Raw genomic sequence first — 16,860 nt, 5'->3', positions numbered from 1 at the left:
TATACTAAATTGCTGCAGCATTGGTGTACATATCATGCTTATATAAGTTTCCAGAAATGATGCTGGGTTTTATTAAATTAGTTTTTAGTTTTTTCTACGAAAGTTGTCATTGTTATTGCCTGGAAAAACTCAGCAGGTCTGGCAGCATCGGCGGAGAAGAAAAAAGTTGACGTTTCGAGTCCTCATGACCCTTCGACAGAACTTGAGTGAATCCAAGAAAGGGGTGAAATATAAGCTGGTTTAAGTTGTGTGGGGGAGGGGGGGTGCGGAGAAAGAGAGAGAGAAGTGGAGGGGGGTGTAGTTGTAGGGACAAACAAGTTGTGATAGAAGCAGATCATCAAAAGATGTCACAGACAACAGAACAAAAGAACACAGGTGTTAAAGTTGGTGATATTATCTAAACTAATGTGCTAATTAAGAATGGATGGTAGGGCACTCAAGGTATAGCTCTAGTGGGGATGGGGCGAGCATAAAAGATTTAAAAATAATGGAAATAGGTGGGAAAAGAAATATCTATATAATTTATTGGAAAAAACAAAAGGAAGGGGGAAGAAACAGAAAGGGGGGGGGGATGGAGGAGGGAGGTCAAGACCTAAAGTTGTTGAATTCAATATTCAGTCCGGAAGGCTGTAAAGTGCCTAGTCGGAAGATGAGGTGTTGTTCCTCAAGTTTGCGTTGGACTTCACTGGAACAATGCAGCAAGCCAAGGACAGACATGTGGGCAAGAGAGCAGGGTGGAGTGTTAAAATGGCAAGCGACAGGGAGGTTTGGGTCATTTTTGCGGACAGACCGCAGGTGTTCTGCAAAGCGGTCGCCCAGTTTACGTTTGGTCTCGCCAATGTAGAGGAGACCACATTGGGAGCAACGAATGCAGTAGACTAAGTTGGGGGAAATGCAAGTGAAATGCTGCTTCACTTGAAAGGAGTGTTTGGGCCCTTGGACGGTGAGGAGAGGAAGTGAAGGGGCAGGTGTTGCATCTTTTGCGTGGGCATGGGGTGGTGCCATAGGAGGGGGTTGAGGAGTAGGGGGTGATGGAGGAGTGGACCAGGGTGTCCCGGCTTGAAGTTCAGTGGTGGGGTCATGGTCCAGGGAGAGGTAGGAGGTAGTGTCTGCGAGTTGACGCTCAGCCTCCGCGAGGTAGAGGTCAGTGCGCCAGACAACAACATGCCCACGCAAAAGATGTAACACCTGCCCCTTCACTTCTCTCCTCACCGTCCAAGGGCCCAAACACTCCTTTCAAGTGAAGCAACGTTTCACTTGCATTTCCCCCAACTTAGTCTACTGCATTCGTTGCTCCCAATGTGGTCTCCTCTACATTGGAGAGACCAAACGTAAACTGGGCGACCGCTTTGCAGAACACCTGCGGTCTATCCACAAGAATGACCCAAACCTCCCTGTCGCTTGCCATTTTAACACTCCACCCTGCTCTCTTGCCCACGTCTGTCCTTGGCTTGCTGCATTGTTCCAGTGAAGCCCAATGCAAACTTGAGGAACAACACCTCATCTTCCGACTTGGCACTTTACAGCCTTCCGGACTGAATATTGAATTCAGCAACTTTAGGTCTTGAGCTCCCTCCTCCATCCCCACCCCCTTTCTGTTTCCCCCTTCCTTTTGTTTTTTTTTTCCAATAAATTATATAGATTTTTCTTTTCCCACCTATTTCCATTATTTTAAAATATTTTTAAATCTTTTATGCTGCCCCCACCCCCACTAGAGCTATACCTTGAGTGCCCTACCATCCATTCTTAATTAGCACATTCATTTAGATAATATCACCAACTTTAACACCTATGTGTTCTTTTGTTCTGTTGTCTGTGACATCTTTTGATGATCTGCTTCTATCACTGCTTGTTTGTCCCTACAATCACACCAACCCCCTCCACTTCACTCCCCCCGACACACCTTAAACCAGCTTATATTTCACCCCTTTCTTGGATTCACTCAAGTTCTGTCGAAGGGTCATGAGTACTCGAAACGTCAACTCTTTTCTTCTCCGCTGATGCTGCCAGACCTGCTGAGTTTTTCCAGGTAATTCTGCTTTTGTTTTGGATTTCCAGCATCCGCAGTTTTTTTGTTTTTATGTCATTGTTATTGCATTGAGGTAATATGCTGTCTTGTGACCAGGTGGCTGTATGCATGTTATACTTTGTGCTATAGCCTTAAAAACCAATGTGATCAGGTGACCAGTAGTCAGCACAGTAAAAAGGATGTGAATGCCTCCATAATTAAATTGATTTACAAATATCGTAGGGTTCACAGGCAGAAACATGCAGTTTTCCAGTACCTGGATTGTGCTGTACTAGTCAGTTTATGCAAATTTACTCACATGCCTACAATTTTTCTCCTTTCCAGGAGTCACTGCAGTCAACTTATCAGGATGTGAGTTCCCCTCAGTTGTAGCTGTTTCCTGTTCATGGAATAATAGTGCCTGGTGTTCCACTATTTAATTTATTCATTCATGGGATGTGGCATCATGGGCAATAAATATTGGCCTTGCCATCAAGAAGGTGGAATGAACCAGCCACCCCTGCAGGTACACCTAGAGTGCTGTTAGGAATTTACATCAGAAGCAACATCTTAAATGGACCTGCAGAAATTCCATAAACTTGTGTTTCTCAATGTTTTCACCCTTCCAGTGTGCTGGTAAAAAAAAAATGCAGTTCCAAATTCCTCTTCAACTTTGACACAGTATCTCACTGATTCAAGTGGAGACAATGCCCTGAGCTTCTGCAGAAATTCTCCCAATTTCCTGTTGTAAACTTGAATGGAGATCAGTAAGTGTCTCAGAAGTGGCATAAACACCTATTCACAATTTCTTCCCAGGCTCAGCTGATCTACAAAGTTGCAGCATGAGATTGGAATGGCACCCACAGAAATTCAGGGTAGATGTATTTTAAAATCTTTGCCTGTGTCCTTTTTTGCACCAGTTCTCTCCTAAGCCAAACTGGTGTCTGATAATCTCTTATTCAATCTCCATTTCAAGTCAGTCTTGGACAGCTCTCTGACGTCTTTCAAACTAAGAGCATTTACAATCACAGGTGTAAAATAAGCACTTTTTAAGAATTCATAGTTAAAATGTTAGTTTATTTATTGAACACAGATCTTTACCACAACACGGTAATAGGATGTGCTATGGAGACAGTTACATAAACATTCTGATTACCAGATGCAAGACAGAAGGTGTACCACCCCTCCTAGTTCCTAGGAAAGTGCATCCAGGTTAACTGGTGGTCCTCAGGCTGAGAACACCATTTCCAGTTGGGTTCTCTTAAATCCAATGTTATTATGGGATGCACATCAGGGAGGAGCTGACACACTTACACAGGCCCTATTGCATCATATCCCAACTGTCCAGAAGCTTGTGACACCAGGCATGATCAACTCACTATTTCCCTTTTCCGTCACTAAGGGGCAGATGCCATTCAGCTGGTGGATTCTTCCTCATCTTCCAGATTGGAAGGTGCCTCTTTTGTTCTTCTAACCTTCTCTTCTCACTCTGGCATAAAGCTTTCTGTAAATTTAAAACAATTTTTCAGATCCACATTTGCATCGTCTGGATAAAAGCTGAAACTTCTGCATAAATAAGCATATTGATCTTACTGCATATCACAGATGAGCTTCCCACCCAAATATTCATGCCATCACTAAGAGCACTCATTTCCATCCCCAACTCAGCTTATCTGCTGCTGAAACCACATTCATGCTTTTGTTATTTCTGGACTTGACTATTCCAATGCACTACCCTCTTGTCTCCCACACTGTACCCTCCGTAAACTCAGTTGTCCAAAAGTCTGCTGCCCATATCTAACACATATGAAGTCCCATTCACCTATTACCCCTGTGCTCGCTGACCCACATTGCTTCATTGGGAGCCAATGTCTTGATTTCAAAATCTCATCCTCGTTTTCAAATGGCCTCACCCCTCCCTCTCTCCAATTTCCTCCAGCCCCACAACACTCATACTTGTGCTCCTCTAATTCTGACCATTGTGCATTCCTAATTTTAAATCACTCCACAGCCTCAAGATCTGGAATATCCTCCCTACACCTTTCTGCATTTCTACCTTGCTATCCTCAAAACCTGCCTCTTTACCAAGCTTATGGTCATCTGATTTAATATCTCCTTTTGTGGCTCAGTGTCATACTTTGTTTTATGATGCTGTGAAGCACCTTGGGAGATTAATTAAAGATTCTATATAAGTACAAGTTATTGTTTACAAACTATTGTAAGGAGCTTGAGATCAGGAGCAAGAACTGTAGCTCATTTTTTTCTTCCCTGTTCCAGAGACATAAGAGGCCAATTGTACCATCCTCCTAATCCAAGCTCAAGAAATTTAGTACAGCTGACTGGGTTTACAGTGAAGGGTAAGAGTAACAATATTCTGATTCAAAACACTTTGCAATTATACTACAATATATTTCCCTAATTGTACCATATATTAAAGAACTGGACAGGAACCTTTCACAAAGTTGTAACAAAAAGTTCCCACTGGCGGAATGATCGAGAACATGGGGGCACAGACTTAAAGTTATTGGCAAAAGAAGCAATGAGGATATGAGGAAAAATTCTTTCACTCAGCAAGTCGTCGGGATCTGGAATGCACTGCCCGAGTGTGTCGTAGAGACAGGTTCAATCGAGGCATTTAAGAGGGAATTGGATTATCTGAAAAAGAACGTGCAAGGAGTGACAATGGTAAATTGCTCCTTCACAGAGGCAGTGCATACACAATAGGCCAAATTGCCTCTTTCTGTCTGTAATTAAAGATTATAAGGCACCAGGACCAGATAAGATGCACCCAAGGTTACTGAGGAAAGAGAGAGTGGAAATTGCAGAGACACTGGCCATAATTTTTTTAGTCTTCCTTAGACTTGGCAGTGGTGCCAGAGGACTGGAGAATTGCAAACATTACACCCTTTTTTAACAAGGGTGTAAAGATATGCCCAGCAACTACAGGCCAGTCAGTTTAATTTCAGTGGTGAGAAAACATCTAGAAATATAATCCAGAACAAAATTGTCACATGGACAAATGTGGTTAATTAAAGAAAGCCAGTGTGGATTTCTTAAGGGAAAATCATGTCTGACTAACTTGTTGAAGTTCTTTGAAGAGGTAATAGAGGGTTGATGATGTGTACACGGACTTCCAAAAGGCACTTGACAGTGCAAAACAAAAGACAGGTAAGCAAAGTTAAAAATCATGGAATAAAAAGGGAAATAAACAACATGGATATGAGACTAGCCAAGGGACAGGAAACAGTAGTAGTTAACAGTTGTTTTTCAAACTGGAGGATGGTTTGTAGTGGAGTTCCCCAGGGTTCAACATTGGGACCCTTACTTTTCTTGATATATATTAATGATCTAGACCTGGGTGTACAGGACTCTATTTCAAAGTCTGCAGACGATACAAAACTTGGAAGCATTGTGAGCAGGGAGAGGATAGTGTAGAACTAAAGGGACATAGACAATTGGGTGGATTGGGCAGACAGTTGGCAGATGAAGTTAAATGTAGAGAAATATGAAGTGATTCATTTTGGTAGTAAGAACATGGAGAGAGAATATAAAATGAAAGGTACAATTCTAAAGGGTGTGCAGGAGCAGAGGAACCTGGGTGTATATGTGCATAAATCATTGAAGGTGGCAGGACAGCTTGAAAGAGCAGTTAAAGCATACAGTGTTCTAGGCTTTATTAATAGGGGCAAAGAGTACTAGAGCAAGGGGGTTATATTGAACTTGTACCAAGACACTAGTTTGGCCTTAGCTGGAGTATTGTGTCCAGTTCTGGGTGCCGCACTTTAGAAAAGGTGTGAAAATGAGAGAGTGCTGAGAAGATTCACAAGAACGATTCCAGCGATGAAGAACATCAGTCATGAAGATAGGTTGGAGAAGTTACGGCTGTTTTCCGTGGAGAAAAGGACGGCTGAGAAGAGATCAGATTGGAAATCATGAAGAATCTGAACTGAGTAGATGGGGAGAAAATGTTCTCACTCCTGAAAGTATCAAGAAAAAGAGGGCACAGATTTAAAGAGATTGGCAAAAGAAGCAAAAGCAATGAGAAAATACTTTTTTCACACAGCACAAGGTTAAGGTTTGCAATACACTGAGTGTGGGGTGGAGGCAGGTTCAATCAAAGCATTCAAAAAGGGAATTAGGCTCATCTCCCTATAACCCTGCCCAAAGGGAATTGCTCATTTGGAGAGCCAATGTAGACACAATGGGCCGAATGGCCTCCTGTGCTGTAACAATTCTGGGAACAACAAACCATGACGGCAAAGCACACAGTTTGTCATCTGAAACCCAATTAGGTCCAACCACAGTTTCTGTTCCTGTACTCTTCCTCATACTACTCTCGGAGTTCTGCTGGCAGGCATTTGTCAAATTATTTTTCTTGTTTTATATTTGTTCTTGGGATATGGGCATCAATGGCAGTGCCAATATTTATTACCAATCCCAGCTTCTGACCTGCTCCTGTAGCCATTGTATTTATGCACCAATCCAGTTAAGTTTCTGGTCAATGGTAATGCCCAGGATGTTGGTGGTGGGAGATTCAGTGATGGTAATACTGTTGAATATCAAGGGAAAATGGTTAGATTCTCTCTAGGTGGACGTTTCCATTCCATGGCACTTGTGACCATCCTCAGCTGAGCACCATCTTGGTGACATGCGAGTTCTGCAACATGATTCAGTGTCATGAAGCCACAAAGAGAATTTGATTATTTCCATCCGTTCCTAATGGTCTTTACTTATCTTTCTTATCCAGCACTTTTATGTAAGAGAAGTGCAACGTCAACTGCTTTTGCTGATATTCTGATCCACATATTCAATGTGGAGTGAAAGCCTCCAAAGTCGCAGCTTCACTGAAGATTTAACTCTGTATTCATTTCCGGTAATCACTTTTCAGCCTAGCAACCATTCTACCCAGTGAAATCATGGCTGATCTGTTCCTTCACTCCATTTACTTTCCATTGTTTCATGGTCCTAGATAACCTGACCTAACTAAAACTGGTGTGGAATCCAGAACAAGAAGGCTTAATCTTAAAATTAGAGATTGCTTCATTATTTCAATTCTAAAATGTGCAGTTTTTCCACATGAAAGGTGGAAATTTGTATGGAAATTTTCATATGGAAAAACTGCACATTTTAGAATTGAAATAATGAAGCAATCTCCAATTTTATTAAGCCCTCTTGTTCTGGATACCAGAGGATTCTTTGTATCTGTACTGTTGATTCCTTTAGTATTCTAAAGGCCTTAGTTAGATCTCAACCTTTTAAACACAAGGAACTACAAATCATGTTTATGTAATTTATCTGCATAATTTAATCTTTTGAGCCCTGGTAGTATACTGAGAGTAGGGCAATTGTCCAGTTGGCTTGATTAATATGAACTCTTCAAACAGAAACAGATTACCTGGTCATTTATTTAATTGCTGTTTGAGAGACTTTGCTGTGTACAAACTGGCTGCCATGTTTCCCTATATTACAACAGTGAGCAAACTCCAAAAGTATTTTGTTGGTTGTGAGGTACTTTGGGATATCCTGAAAGGTGCCAAATGTATGCAAGGTTGTTTTAACATTATTTCCGTTTCTGTATACTAATCAAATAATTCTTCTACAACAGTTTGAAGCTATATTTCAGTAGCTAGAACAAGCATCCCTGAAAGTTCCTTGCCCCAACAGTCCCAAGCTAGAGGGGCAAACAGTCAACCACGATTCCCATTTCCATAAAAGGTCAGAGTGCAGCTATACAAAGTAGAATTACTGCAACTTTGGTGAGTAAGGGAGTTCAATGAGGAGGGGAGGGAGATGCTCTTTTCCCATCTCTCAGCCTCCAAGGGACCAGGAGTTGAAAAGCTGCAAAAAAGGGCTGAGTTTGAAAAAAAATCCATGAGTGACCTCACAGGAGAAACAGAAGTTCATTGGTTGGTGAGAAACTGCTGTTCGGGAGGATTTAGCTGAAAATTAGAAAAACACATTCTTTTTTAAAAGAAGTAGCTACCTAGATTTAAATAAGAAATATAAGCAATAGGGAAGTAAAAGTCAAGTGAAATAAAGTAGTATAAAGTAAACCAAAGTAAACTGGTGCCATGGTAGGACAGCTCAGTCGTGTGGAATGCGTGTCCTGTAATATGAGAGAAGTTGTGGGTCCGACTGGTATCCTAGATGACCAAATGTGTAAAAATGTCACCAGCTGAAGAAACTCAGCTCTGGGTTTCAGAGCTCAAATGGCAGCTGGAGTCATTGTGGCAAATCACGAGGCTGACAGCTACGTGGATTGCACACCACAGCTTAGGACTCTGGAGGCAGAAAGAATGGGTGGCTGCCAAACAATCCAAGAGAACGAGGCAGGTAGTGCAGGAGTCCCCAGTGGTCCCGCTCGCCAATCAATTTTCCATTTCGGATACTGGTGAGGGTGTTGATTCCTTGGAGGAGTGCAGTCAGAGCCAAGTTTGTGGCACCACATGCAGCTCTACTGTACAGGAGAGGAGGAAGAAGAAAGGAAGAGCAGTAGTGATGGGGGAATTCATTAGTTAGGGCAACAGTTAGGGGTTTCTGTGGCCATGACATCACTCCAGGGTGGCATGTTGCCTCCCTGGTGCCAGGTCAAGAATGTCATGGAGCAGCCTTCTGGAACAGGGTGATCAGCCAGAGGTCATGGTCCACGCTGGTACCAGTGACTTAGTTAGGAAAGGGGATGAGGTCCCGATAGCACATTGAGGAGCTAGGAAGAAGATTGAAAAGCAGGACCTCTAAAGCAGTAATCTCAGGATTACTCCCAGTCTCACATGCTAGTGAGTATAGAAATAGAATTGAGTGATTGAACATGTGGCTGGAAAACTGGTGTAGGAGGGAAGGCATCAGATTTCTGAGGCACTGGAACCAGTTCTGGGGAAGGTGGGACCTGTACAAGCTGGAGAGTCTGCACCCAAATAGAACTGGTCAAATATCCTTGCAGGGAGATTTGCTAGTGCTATTGAGGGATAGGTTTTTAGATTGGCAGGTGGCTGGGAACCGGAGGGCAAATTCAGAGCAGGAAACAGGAGATGGAAAATTAGCGAATGACTCTGAAAGACAGAAACAGCACAGGTTAAAAAGTGTACAGCACAGGAATTTGGCAATATCAAAAGGTATATATGTAAATGCAAGTATAGCAAATGAAACCAATGAGTGGAGGGCACACAGACACATGACAACATGGTATCATCGCCATAACAGAAACTTGGCTCAAGGAGGGGCAAAAATGGCAACTCAACATTCCTGGATATACAGCTTTCAGGCAGGATAAAGAGAGGGATAAAATGCTGGGAGTATAGCATTATTGGTTAAGAATCAATTACAGCTGTGAGGAGGGATAAATACCAAATGAAGCATCAAATGAGGTAATATGGGTTGAGATCAGAAATAAAAAAAGGGGCAGCTACATTGCTAGGAGTGTGCTATAGACCCCCAAATAGTGGAAGGAGTTAGAAGAGCAAAATATGTAGGCAGATTTCAGAGTGCAAAAACAATAGGGCAGTAATAGTTGGATACAACTATCCTAATATCAGTTGGGGTACAAATAGTGTGAAAGGCACAGGGGGCACAAAATTCTTGAATTGCATTCAAGAGAATTTTTTTTAGCCAGCACATAGCAAGCCCAACAAAAAGGGGTGCAACTCTAGATTTAGTCTTAGGAAATGAAGTTAGGCAAGTGAATAAGATAGCAGTGGGGATCATTTTGGAGATGGTGCCCATAGTACAATTAGATTTAGCATCATTATGGAAATGGTCAAAGACAGAACAGGAGTAAAAGTTCCAAACTGAGGGAAGACAAATTTTACAAAGCCAAGAGGTGAACTAGTAAAGGTGGAATTGATACAACTACAAGAAGGGAAATTAGTGTCAAATGGGAGGTGTTCAAAAGTGAGATTCTACAGGCAGAGTGTAGACATGTCCCCACAAAGAAAAAGGGGCGGACTGCCAAATCTAAACCCCCCTGGTTATCCAGAAGCATACAGGGTAAGATAAAGCAGAAAAATAAAACTTACAAAAAGACTTACTGTAGAAAGCCTAGAGGAATATGGAAAGTACAGGGGTGAAATATTGGCAGGTAAAAATCAAAGAAAACCCAAACATGTTTTACCAGTATAATAAGATCAAGAGAATAACTAAGGAAAGGGTAGGGCCTATTAGAGATGTGCATGGTAACATTCTTTGATGCAGAATATGTGGACAAGCTTCTGAGTACTTTGTCTTCATCTTCACCAAGGAGAGGGATGATGCCGACATTCTAGTCAAAGAGGAATGTGAAATATTGGATACGATAAGCATAATGACAGAAGTAGTACTGGAGGGACTGACATCCTTGAAGGTGGATAAATCAAAAGGGCCGGATGGGTTGTATCCCAGGCTGTTGAAGGAAGCCGGGAGGAAATAGCAGATGCTCTGAGGATCATTTTCCAATCCTCACTAAATTAAGGCAAGGTACCAGAGGATTGGAGGTCTATGAACATTGTAGCATAATTTAAGAAGGGTGTGAGGGATAGGCACAAAATTAAAAGCCGGTAAGTTTGACTTCAGTGGTGGGCAAATTCCAGAAGGCATTTGATAAGGCACCACATCAAAGATTATTACGGAAAATAAAAGCACATGGTGTAGTGGGTAACATATTAGCATGGATAGATTAGCTGGCTGGCAGAAAGCAGAGAGTATGCATAAATGGCTCTTTTTCTGAGTGGCAGGATGGAACAAGTGGAGTTCCACAGGGGTCTGTACTGGAGCCTCAACTTCTTATAATTTACATCAATGACTTAGATGAAGGGAGTGAAGACATGGTAGCTAAATTTGCAGATGACAAAGATAGATAGAAAAGTATGTTGTGAAGAGGACATGAGGTTGCAGATGGATATAGATAGGTTGAGTGAGTGGGAAAAGATCTGGCAAATGGAGTTTAATGTGAAGTTGTTCACTTTAGCAGGAAGAACAAAAAAGCAGAGTATTACTTAAATGGAGAACGGCTGCATTATTCTGAGGTGCAGAGATCTAGACGTTCTAGTGCATGAGTCACAAAAAGTTAGAATGCACGTGCAGCAAGTAATTAAGAAGGATAATGGAATACTATCCTTTATTACGAGAGAGATTGAAAATAAAAGTAAGGATGTTATGCTTCAGTTATTCAGGGCATTGGTGAGACCACACCTCAAATACTTTGTGCAGTTTTGTTCTCCTTATTTAGGGAAGGATGTAAATGCATCGGAGGCAGTTCAAAGGAGGTTTACTAGATTGATACTTGGAATGAGTGGGGTGTCTTATGAGGAAAGGTTGGACAGACAGGGCTTGTTTCCACTGGAGTTTAGAAGAGTGAGGGGTGATTTGATTGAAGTATACAAGATCCTGAACGGCCTTGACAAGGTGGACGTGAAAAGGATGTTTCCTCTTGTGGGTGAGTCCAGAACTAGGGGGCACTGTTTTAAAATTTAGGGATCACCCTTTTAAGAAAAAAAGAGGAGAGGAAATTTTTTTTCTGTTGTACAAAAATTTTTTCTTTGAAATTTCTTTGAAATTCTCTGCCTCAGAAGGTGGAAGAGGCAGGTCATTGAACATTTTTAAGGCAGAGGTAGACAGATTCTTGTTAGGCAAAGGAATCAATGGTTATCAGGCAATGTAGAAATCGAAACACAAGATGATCAGCCATGATCTTGTTGAATGGCAGAGCGGGCTCAAGGGGCCAAATGGTCTACTCCTGTTCCTAGTTTTTAAGCTCTTATTAGAATCAATTCTGAGAGACAGGATAAACTGTCACTTAAAAAGGCATGGATTGATCAGGGATGGTCAGTATGATTTCGTTAGGGAAGATCGTGCCTTAATAACTGAATTGAGTTTTTTGAGGAAGCAACTAGAAGGATTGAACAGGGTTATGCCGGGGGTGTTGTCTACATGGATTTTAGTAAGGCATTTGACAAGGTCCCACATGACAGACTAGTCAGAAAAGTGAAACCCCATGGGATGAAGGGGGAGAGTTGGATCCAAAATTGGCTCAGAAACAGGAAACAAAAGATGGCATAAGGAATGCTTTCCTTTATTAGACAAGGTATTGAATACAGATGCAAGGACGCAATGCTAGAACTGTATAAAATGCTGGTTAGGGCACAGCTGCCAGGGCTTGAAAATTGCAGCTAGGGAGGAAAGACTGGATAGGCTAGGGTTGATTCCTTAGAACACAGGAGTGTGAATTGAGGTGTACAAAATTATGAGGGGCCTAGGTAGGGTAGACAGGAAAGAATTGTTTCCTCTAGATGAGAGGTCAATTACCAGGGGGCATAGATTTAAGGTGATTGGTAGAAGGATTTTCACCCAGGGGGTGGTGGGAGTCTGGAATTCAGTGCTCAAATTGGTGTTTGTGGCTGAAACACTCGACTCATTTACATGGTGCCTGGATCTGCACCTGAAGTACTGTAAATTGCAAGGCTACAGACCAGCTACTGGAAGGTGGAATTAAAATGAGTGGTTGATTTCTTTTCTCTTTTTGGCCAGCACAGACATGACAGGCTGAATGGCCTCTTTCTATGCTGTAGCTTTTCTATGCTACCTAAGACCATTCAGTGCCCCCTGAATGACATGTGCATTTAAACATCAGGAGATAAAGATGTAGTCTCAGCTATGAGGCTTCCAATAGAAACACCCATTACTGAAGTTTCCACATTAAAAATGGTTACTTAACTGGATAGCCACAGCTGCTTGTATACCTGTATCAAGCAAAAGTCACTGCCTTCAGAAGGAGAACAACGTCAGAGAATAAGACAAAATGTTTCCGAAAGTTATTTAGCTAAATCCACATGTATTGAATGTGTAAGACAGCTTATTTTCACAAATCTCACCTTAGCCTCGTCAGACTTAAGTTTTTCCCATTCCATACAACTGTTGTAATCTTTCTTCCACTGTTTACACGAGGGCAACTCTCCATATGTGTAGTAGTGATGAAAGAGATTCCCCAGACTTTGGCAGTGCTTCCACTCACTCCAGTAATCATCGCACACGCGAGGAGGCTGTAATGACAAGATTGGCAGTGACATCAGGGAGACTTTGACAGAACACAAACATTTTTCAGATATTCACAGAATCACACAGTGCAGAAGAGGCACTTCAGCCCATCGAGTCTGCACCAACATGTGAGAAACACCTAATCCCATTTACCAGCACTTGGCCTATAGCCTTGAATGTTATGATGTGCCAAGTGCTCATCCAGGTACTTTTTAAAGGATGTGAGGCAACCCGCCTCCATCGTCCTCCCAGGCAGCGCATTCCAGACCGTCACCACCCTCTGAGTAAAAAAGTTTTTCCTCACATCCCCCCTAAACCTCCTGCCCCTCACCTTGAACTTGTGCCCCCTCATAACTGACCCTTCAACTAAGGGGAACAGCTGCGCCCTATCCACCCTGTCCATGCCCTTCATAATCTTGTACACCTCGATCAGGTCGCCCCTCAGTCTTCTCTGCTCCAACGACAACAACCCAAGTCTATCCAACCTCTCTTCATAGCTTAAATGTTTCATCCGAGGCAACATCCTGGTGAATCTCCTCTGCACCCCCTCCAGTGCAATCACATCCTTCCTATATTGTGGCGACCATAACTGCACACAGTACTCCAGCTGTGGCCTCATCAAGGTTCTATACAACTCCAACATGACCTCCCTACTTTTGTCATCTATGCCTTGATTGATAAAGGCAAGTGTCCCATATACCTTTTTCACCACCCCACTAACATGCCCCTCCACCTTCAGGGATCTGTGATATTGGTGAAGGCGATGGTTCTCAGAAGAGTACAGCCAGAGCCAAGTCTGTGGTACCACACGTGGCTCAGCTGCACAGGAGGGGAGGAAGAAGAGTGGAAAGCAAAAGTGGTAGGGAGTACAATAATTAGAGGAACAGACTATTCCTGCAGCCATAGATGTGACTCCAAAACAGTATGTTGTCTCTTTGGTGCCAGAGTCAACAATGTCACCTAACGGCTGCAGGACATTCTTATGAAGGAGGTTGAACAGCTAGAGGTTGTGGTTTACATCAGTACCAACAATATGGGTAGAAAGAGGGATGAGGTCCTGAAAGCCGATTTGAGAGAGCTAGGAAAGAGATTAAAAAGCAGGACTTCAGAAGAAAGTAATCTTAGGATATCTGAAACACCGTATTTCGGGGGGGGCGGGCAAGAATGCTGCCTTGCCTTACTCCCCACCATCTCCCGCCCAGCCCTCCATAAACCACTTTTTAAGGCTATAGAACCAGAATTCAAACTCTACGAATGCACTACTGAACTGCATTGGGCCAATACTGCCTGAGTAAATGCGTGCAGTCCTGACTTCAGAAGAACAGCCAAACTTCTGCAAAATAACATTAGAGATTTATTCCAACCGATTTTTGTAAGAACATTAAAAGTGGCTCAACAACACACACAACATAACCCAATATGCTGTCCTAACACAGAGAGCTTTTCACCACAGCTAAAATTATTTATAAAACTACCTGGAATTAAAATTATTTAGTTCATCTGATTCTCGAATTCCATCCTATCCCGTTTCAGTGGTGTGCAAAGAACGTCCTAAACCTAAAGCAGGTCCATGTTCAATCAGATGCGAGCACGTTTTGAATTTATTCTTGTGACTTGTATGGAGAAACCAGGTGATTTAATCTTTGCAGTGAATGTTCACCAATAAAACAAACATCAGAACGCTATCCACTTCCCTGCAAATCAGAGTGTAAACCTACGGTCTGTTCTACTACTTGACGCATTATCCGAGTCACAGACCAGGCCCTCACTCACTCACCCTCCATAACACCCCATCCGCCATCCTTTCACCTTTCAGCAGCTTAACCACAGCCAATCACCATGGAACCTCTATCATTTTTTCGCACCCTATCGCCTAATTGATAGCAACATAGCCAATCAACGTTCAGAGTTTTGAGTTGCTCGCCCTCCGGGAAGGAATCTGACCAATCAACGTTACAGAAATTGTTGCATAATATAGCTTAAGACGGAATAGCCAATCAGCGCATAAATGGGGCGGGGCTCCTTCTCTGGTGACATCACTGCAGTGGAGTTGCTGGAAGGACTTGGAACCAATGATCAAGAATGACCCAAACCTCCCTGTCGCTTGCCATTTTAACACTCCACCCTGCTCTCTTGCCCACATGTCTGTCTTTGGCTTGCTGCATTGTTCCAGTGAAGCCCAACGCAAACTGGAGGAACAACACCTCATCTTCCGACTAGGGACTTTACAGCCTTACGGACTGAATATTGAATTCAACAACTTTAGGTCGTGAGCTCCCTCCCCCATCCCCACCCACTTTCTGTTTCCCCCTTCCTTTTTTTTTCCAATAAATTATAAAGATTTTCCTTTTCCCACCTATTTCCATTATAAAAAAAACCCACTAGAGCTATACCTTGAGTGCCCTACCATCCATTCTTAATTAGCACATTCGTTTAGATAATATCACCAACTTTAACATTAACACCTATGTGTTCTATTGTACTATTGTCGTTGACATCTTTTGATGATCTGCTTCTATCACTGCTTGTTTGTCCCTACAACCACACCCACCCCCCTCCACCTCTCTGTCTCTCTATCTCTCCGCCCCCCACACACACACCTTAAACCAGCTTATATTTCAGCTCTTTCCTGGACTCGAACTCAAGTTCTGTCGAAGGGTCATGAGGACTCGAAACGTCAACTCTTTTCTTCTCCGCCGATGTTGCCAGACCTGCTGAGTTTTTCCAGGTAATTCTGTTTTTGTTTTGGATTTCCAGCATCCGCAGTTTTTTTGTTTTTAGCTCATTGTAGTTTTACATGGATTGAGTAGATTTAGCTTCAGCTTCAATCTGACGCTAACAGCCTGCCAGGTATCTTTGGGTTAAAAAAATGTTTTCCAGGTTTTCTTCCTCATGAGATTGGGGGTAGAGTTAATGAAATAGCAGATTGTACCTTTGGATGGCGCCCTCTCCATGACAAATGTCCCCCACGTCCCATTTCCCCTCCCATCCCCTGTGCTAGCCTGCAAATCTATAGCCCAGATCGTCCAATCTCCGGATCGTCGGAGACCGGGCGTACCACCCAAGATGCCCTTCGGGACACCGAAGAAGTTCCGATTCACTGACTCTGTGGGAACTGCCTGGGATGTTTGAACTTCTGATAGGCAATTCCCTTATTCCCCGGACCTTCCGCAAAAGTCTCTGACTCTTGTCTCTTTGCGGATGACACAAAGATTGGCCGGGTGGTTAACAGTGAGGTTGAGTGTCTTGGGCTACAGGAAGATATAGACGGGATGGTCAAATGGGCAAATAAGTGGCAGATGGAATTTAACCCTGAAAATTGTGAGGTGATACACTTTGGAAGGAGTACTTTGACAAGGAAGTATTCAATGAACGGCATGGCACTAGGTAGTTCTGAGGAATAAAGGGACCCTGGCCTGTGTGTCCATAGATCTCTGAAGGCGGAGGGACTCGTTAGTGGGGTAGTGAAAAAGGCAAATGGGACTCACCTTTATCAATTGAGGCATTGATTACAAAAGTAGGGAGGTCATGTTGGAGTTGTATAGAACCTTGATGAGGCCACAGCTGGAGTACTGTGTGCAGTTATGGTCGCCACAATATAGGAAGGATGTGATTGCACTGGAGGGGGTGCAGAGGAGATTCACCAGGATGTTGCCTGGGATGAAACATTTAAGCTATGAAGAGAGGTTGGATAGACTTGGGTTGTTTTTGTTGGAACAGAGAAGACTGAGGGACGACCTGATCAAGGTGTACAAGATTATGAGGGGCATGGACAGGGTGGATAGAGAGCAGCTGTTCCCCTTAGTTGAAGGGTCAATCACAAGGGGGCATAAGTGCAAGGTGAGGGG

At 42.9% G+C, this 16,860-nt stretch overlaps 1 protein-coding gene across 1 annotated transcript; it reads right to left on the bottom strand.

Annotated features, from left to right (window-relative positions):
- Positions 1–3,064: 3,064 nt before the first annotated feature.
- c13h22orf39 (chromosome 13 C22orf39 homolog) lies at positions 3,065–14,877 on the bottom strand. The gene is made up of 3 exons (XM_041203275.1): positions 14,790–14,877; positions 12,850–13,017; positions 3,065–3,512 (listed from the first exon to the last, which is right to left on the bottom strand). Exons 1-3 carry the CDS (start codon positions 14,811–14,813, stop codon positions 3,387–3,389), a joined length of 318 nt encoding a protein of 105 aa, XP_041059209.1. The 5' UTR covers positions 14,814–14,877; the 3' UTR covers positions 3,065–3,386.
- Between the last annotated feature and the right edge of the window lie 1,983 nt (positions 14,878–16,860).

Source organism: Carcharodon carcharias, chromosome 13 (genome assembly GCF_017639515.1).
Source record: "Carcharodon carcharias isolate sCarCar2 chromosome 13, sCarCar2.pri, whole genome shotgun sequence".
Taxonomy (NCBI): domain Eukaryota; kingdom Metazoa; phylum Chordata; class Chondrichthyes; order Lamniformes; family Lamnidae; genus Carcharodon; species Carcharodon carcharias.
The sequence above is the reverse complement of the archived record's forward strand: the minus strand, read 5'-3'. Positions and strand labels throughout refer to the sequence as shown.

Bases quoted from the DNA above. Each gene is read 5' to 3' on its own strand.
- c13h22orf39 (XM_041203275.1), bottom strand. From the start codon at position 14,813: ATGGCGGATGGGGTGTTATGGAGG. The intron at 13,018-14,789 runs GTGAGTGAGTGA...TTGTCATTACAG, and splicing joins CGGATGGGGTGTTATGGAGG to CCTCCTCGCGTGTGCGATGA. The intron at 3,513-12,849 runs GTGAGATTTGTG...TTAAATTTACAG, and splicing joins TTAAGTCTGACGAGGCTAAG to AAAGCTTTATGCCAGAGTGA.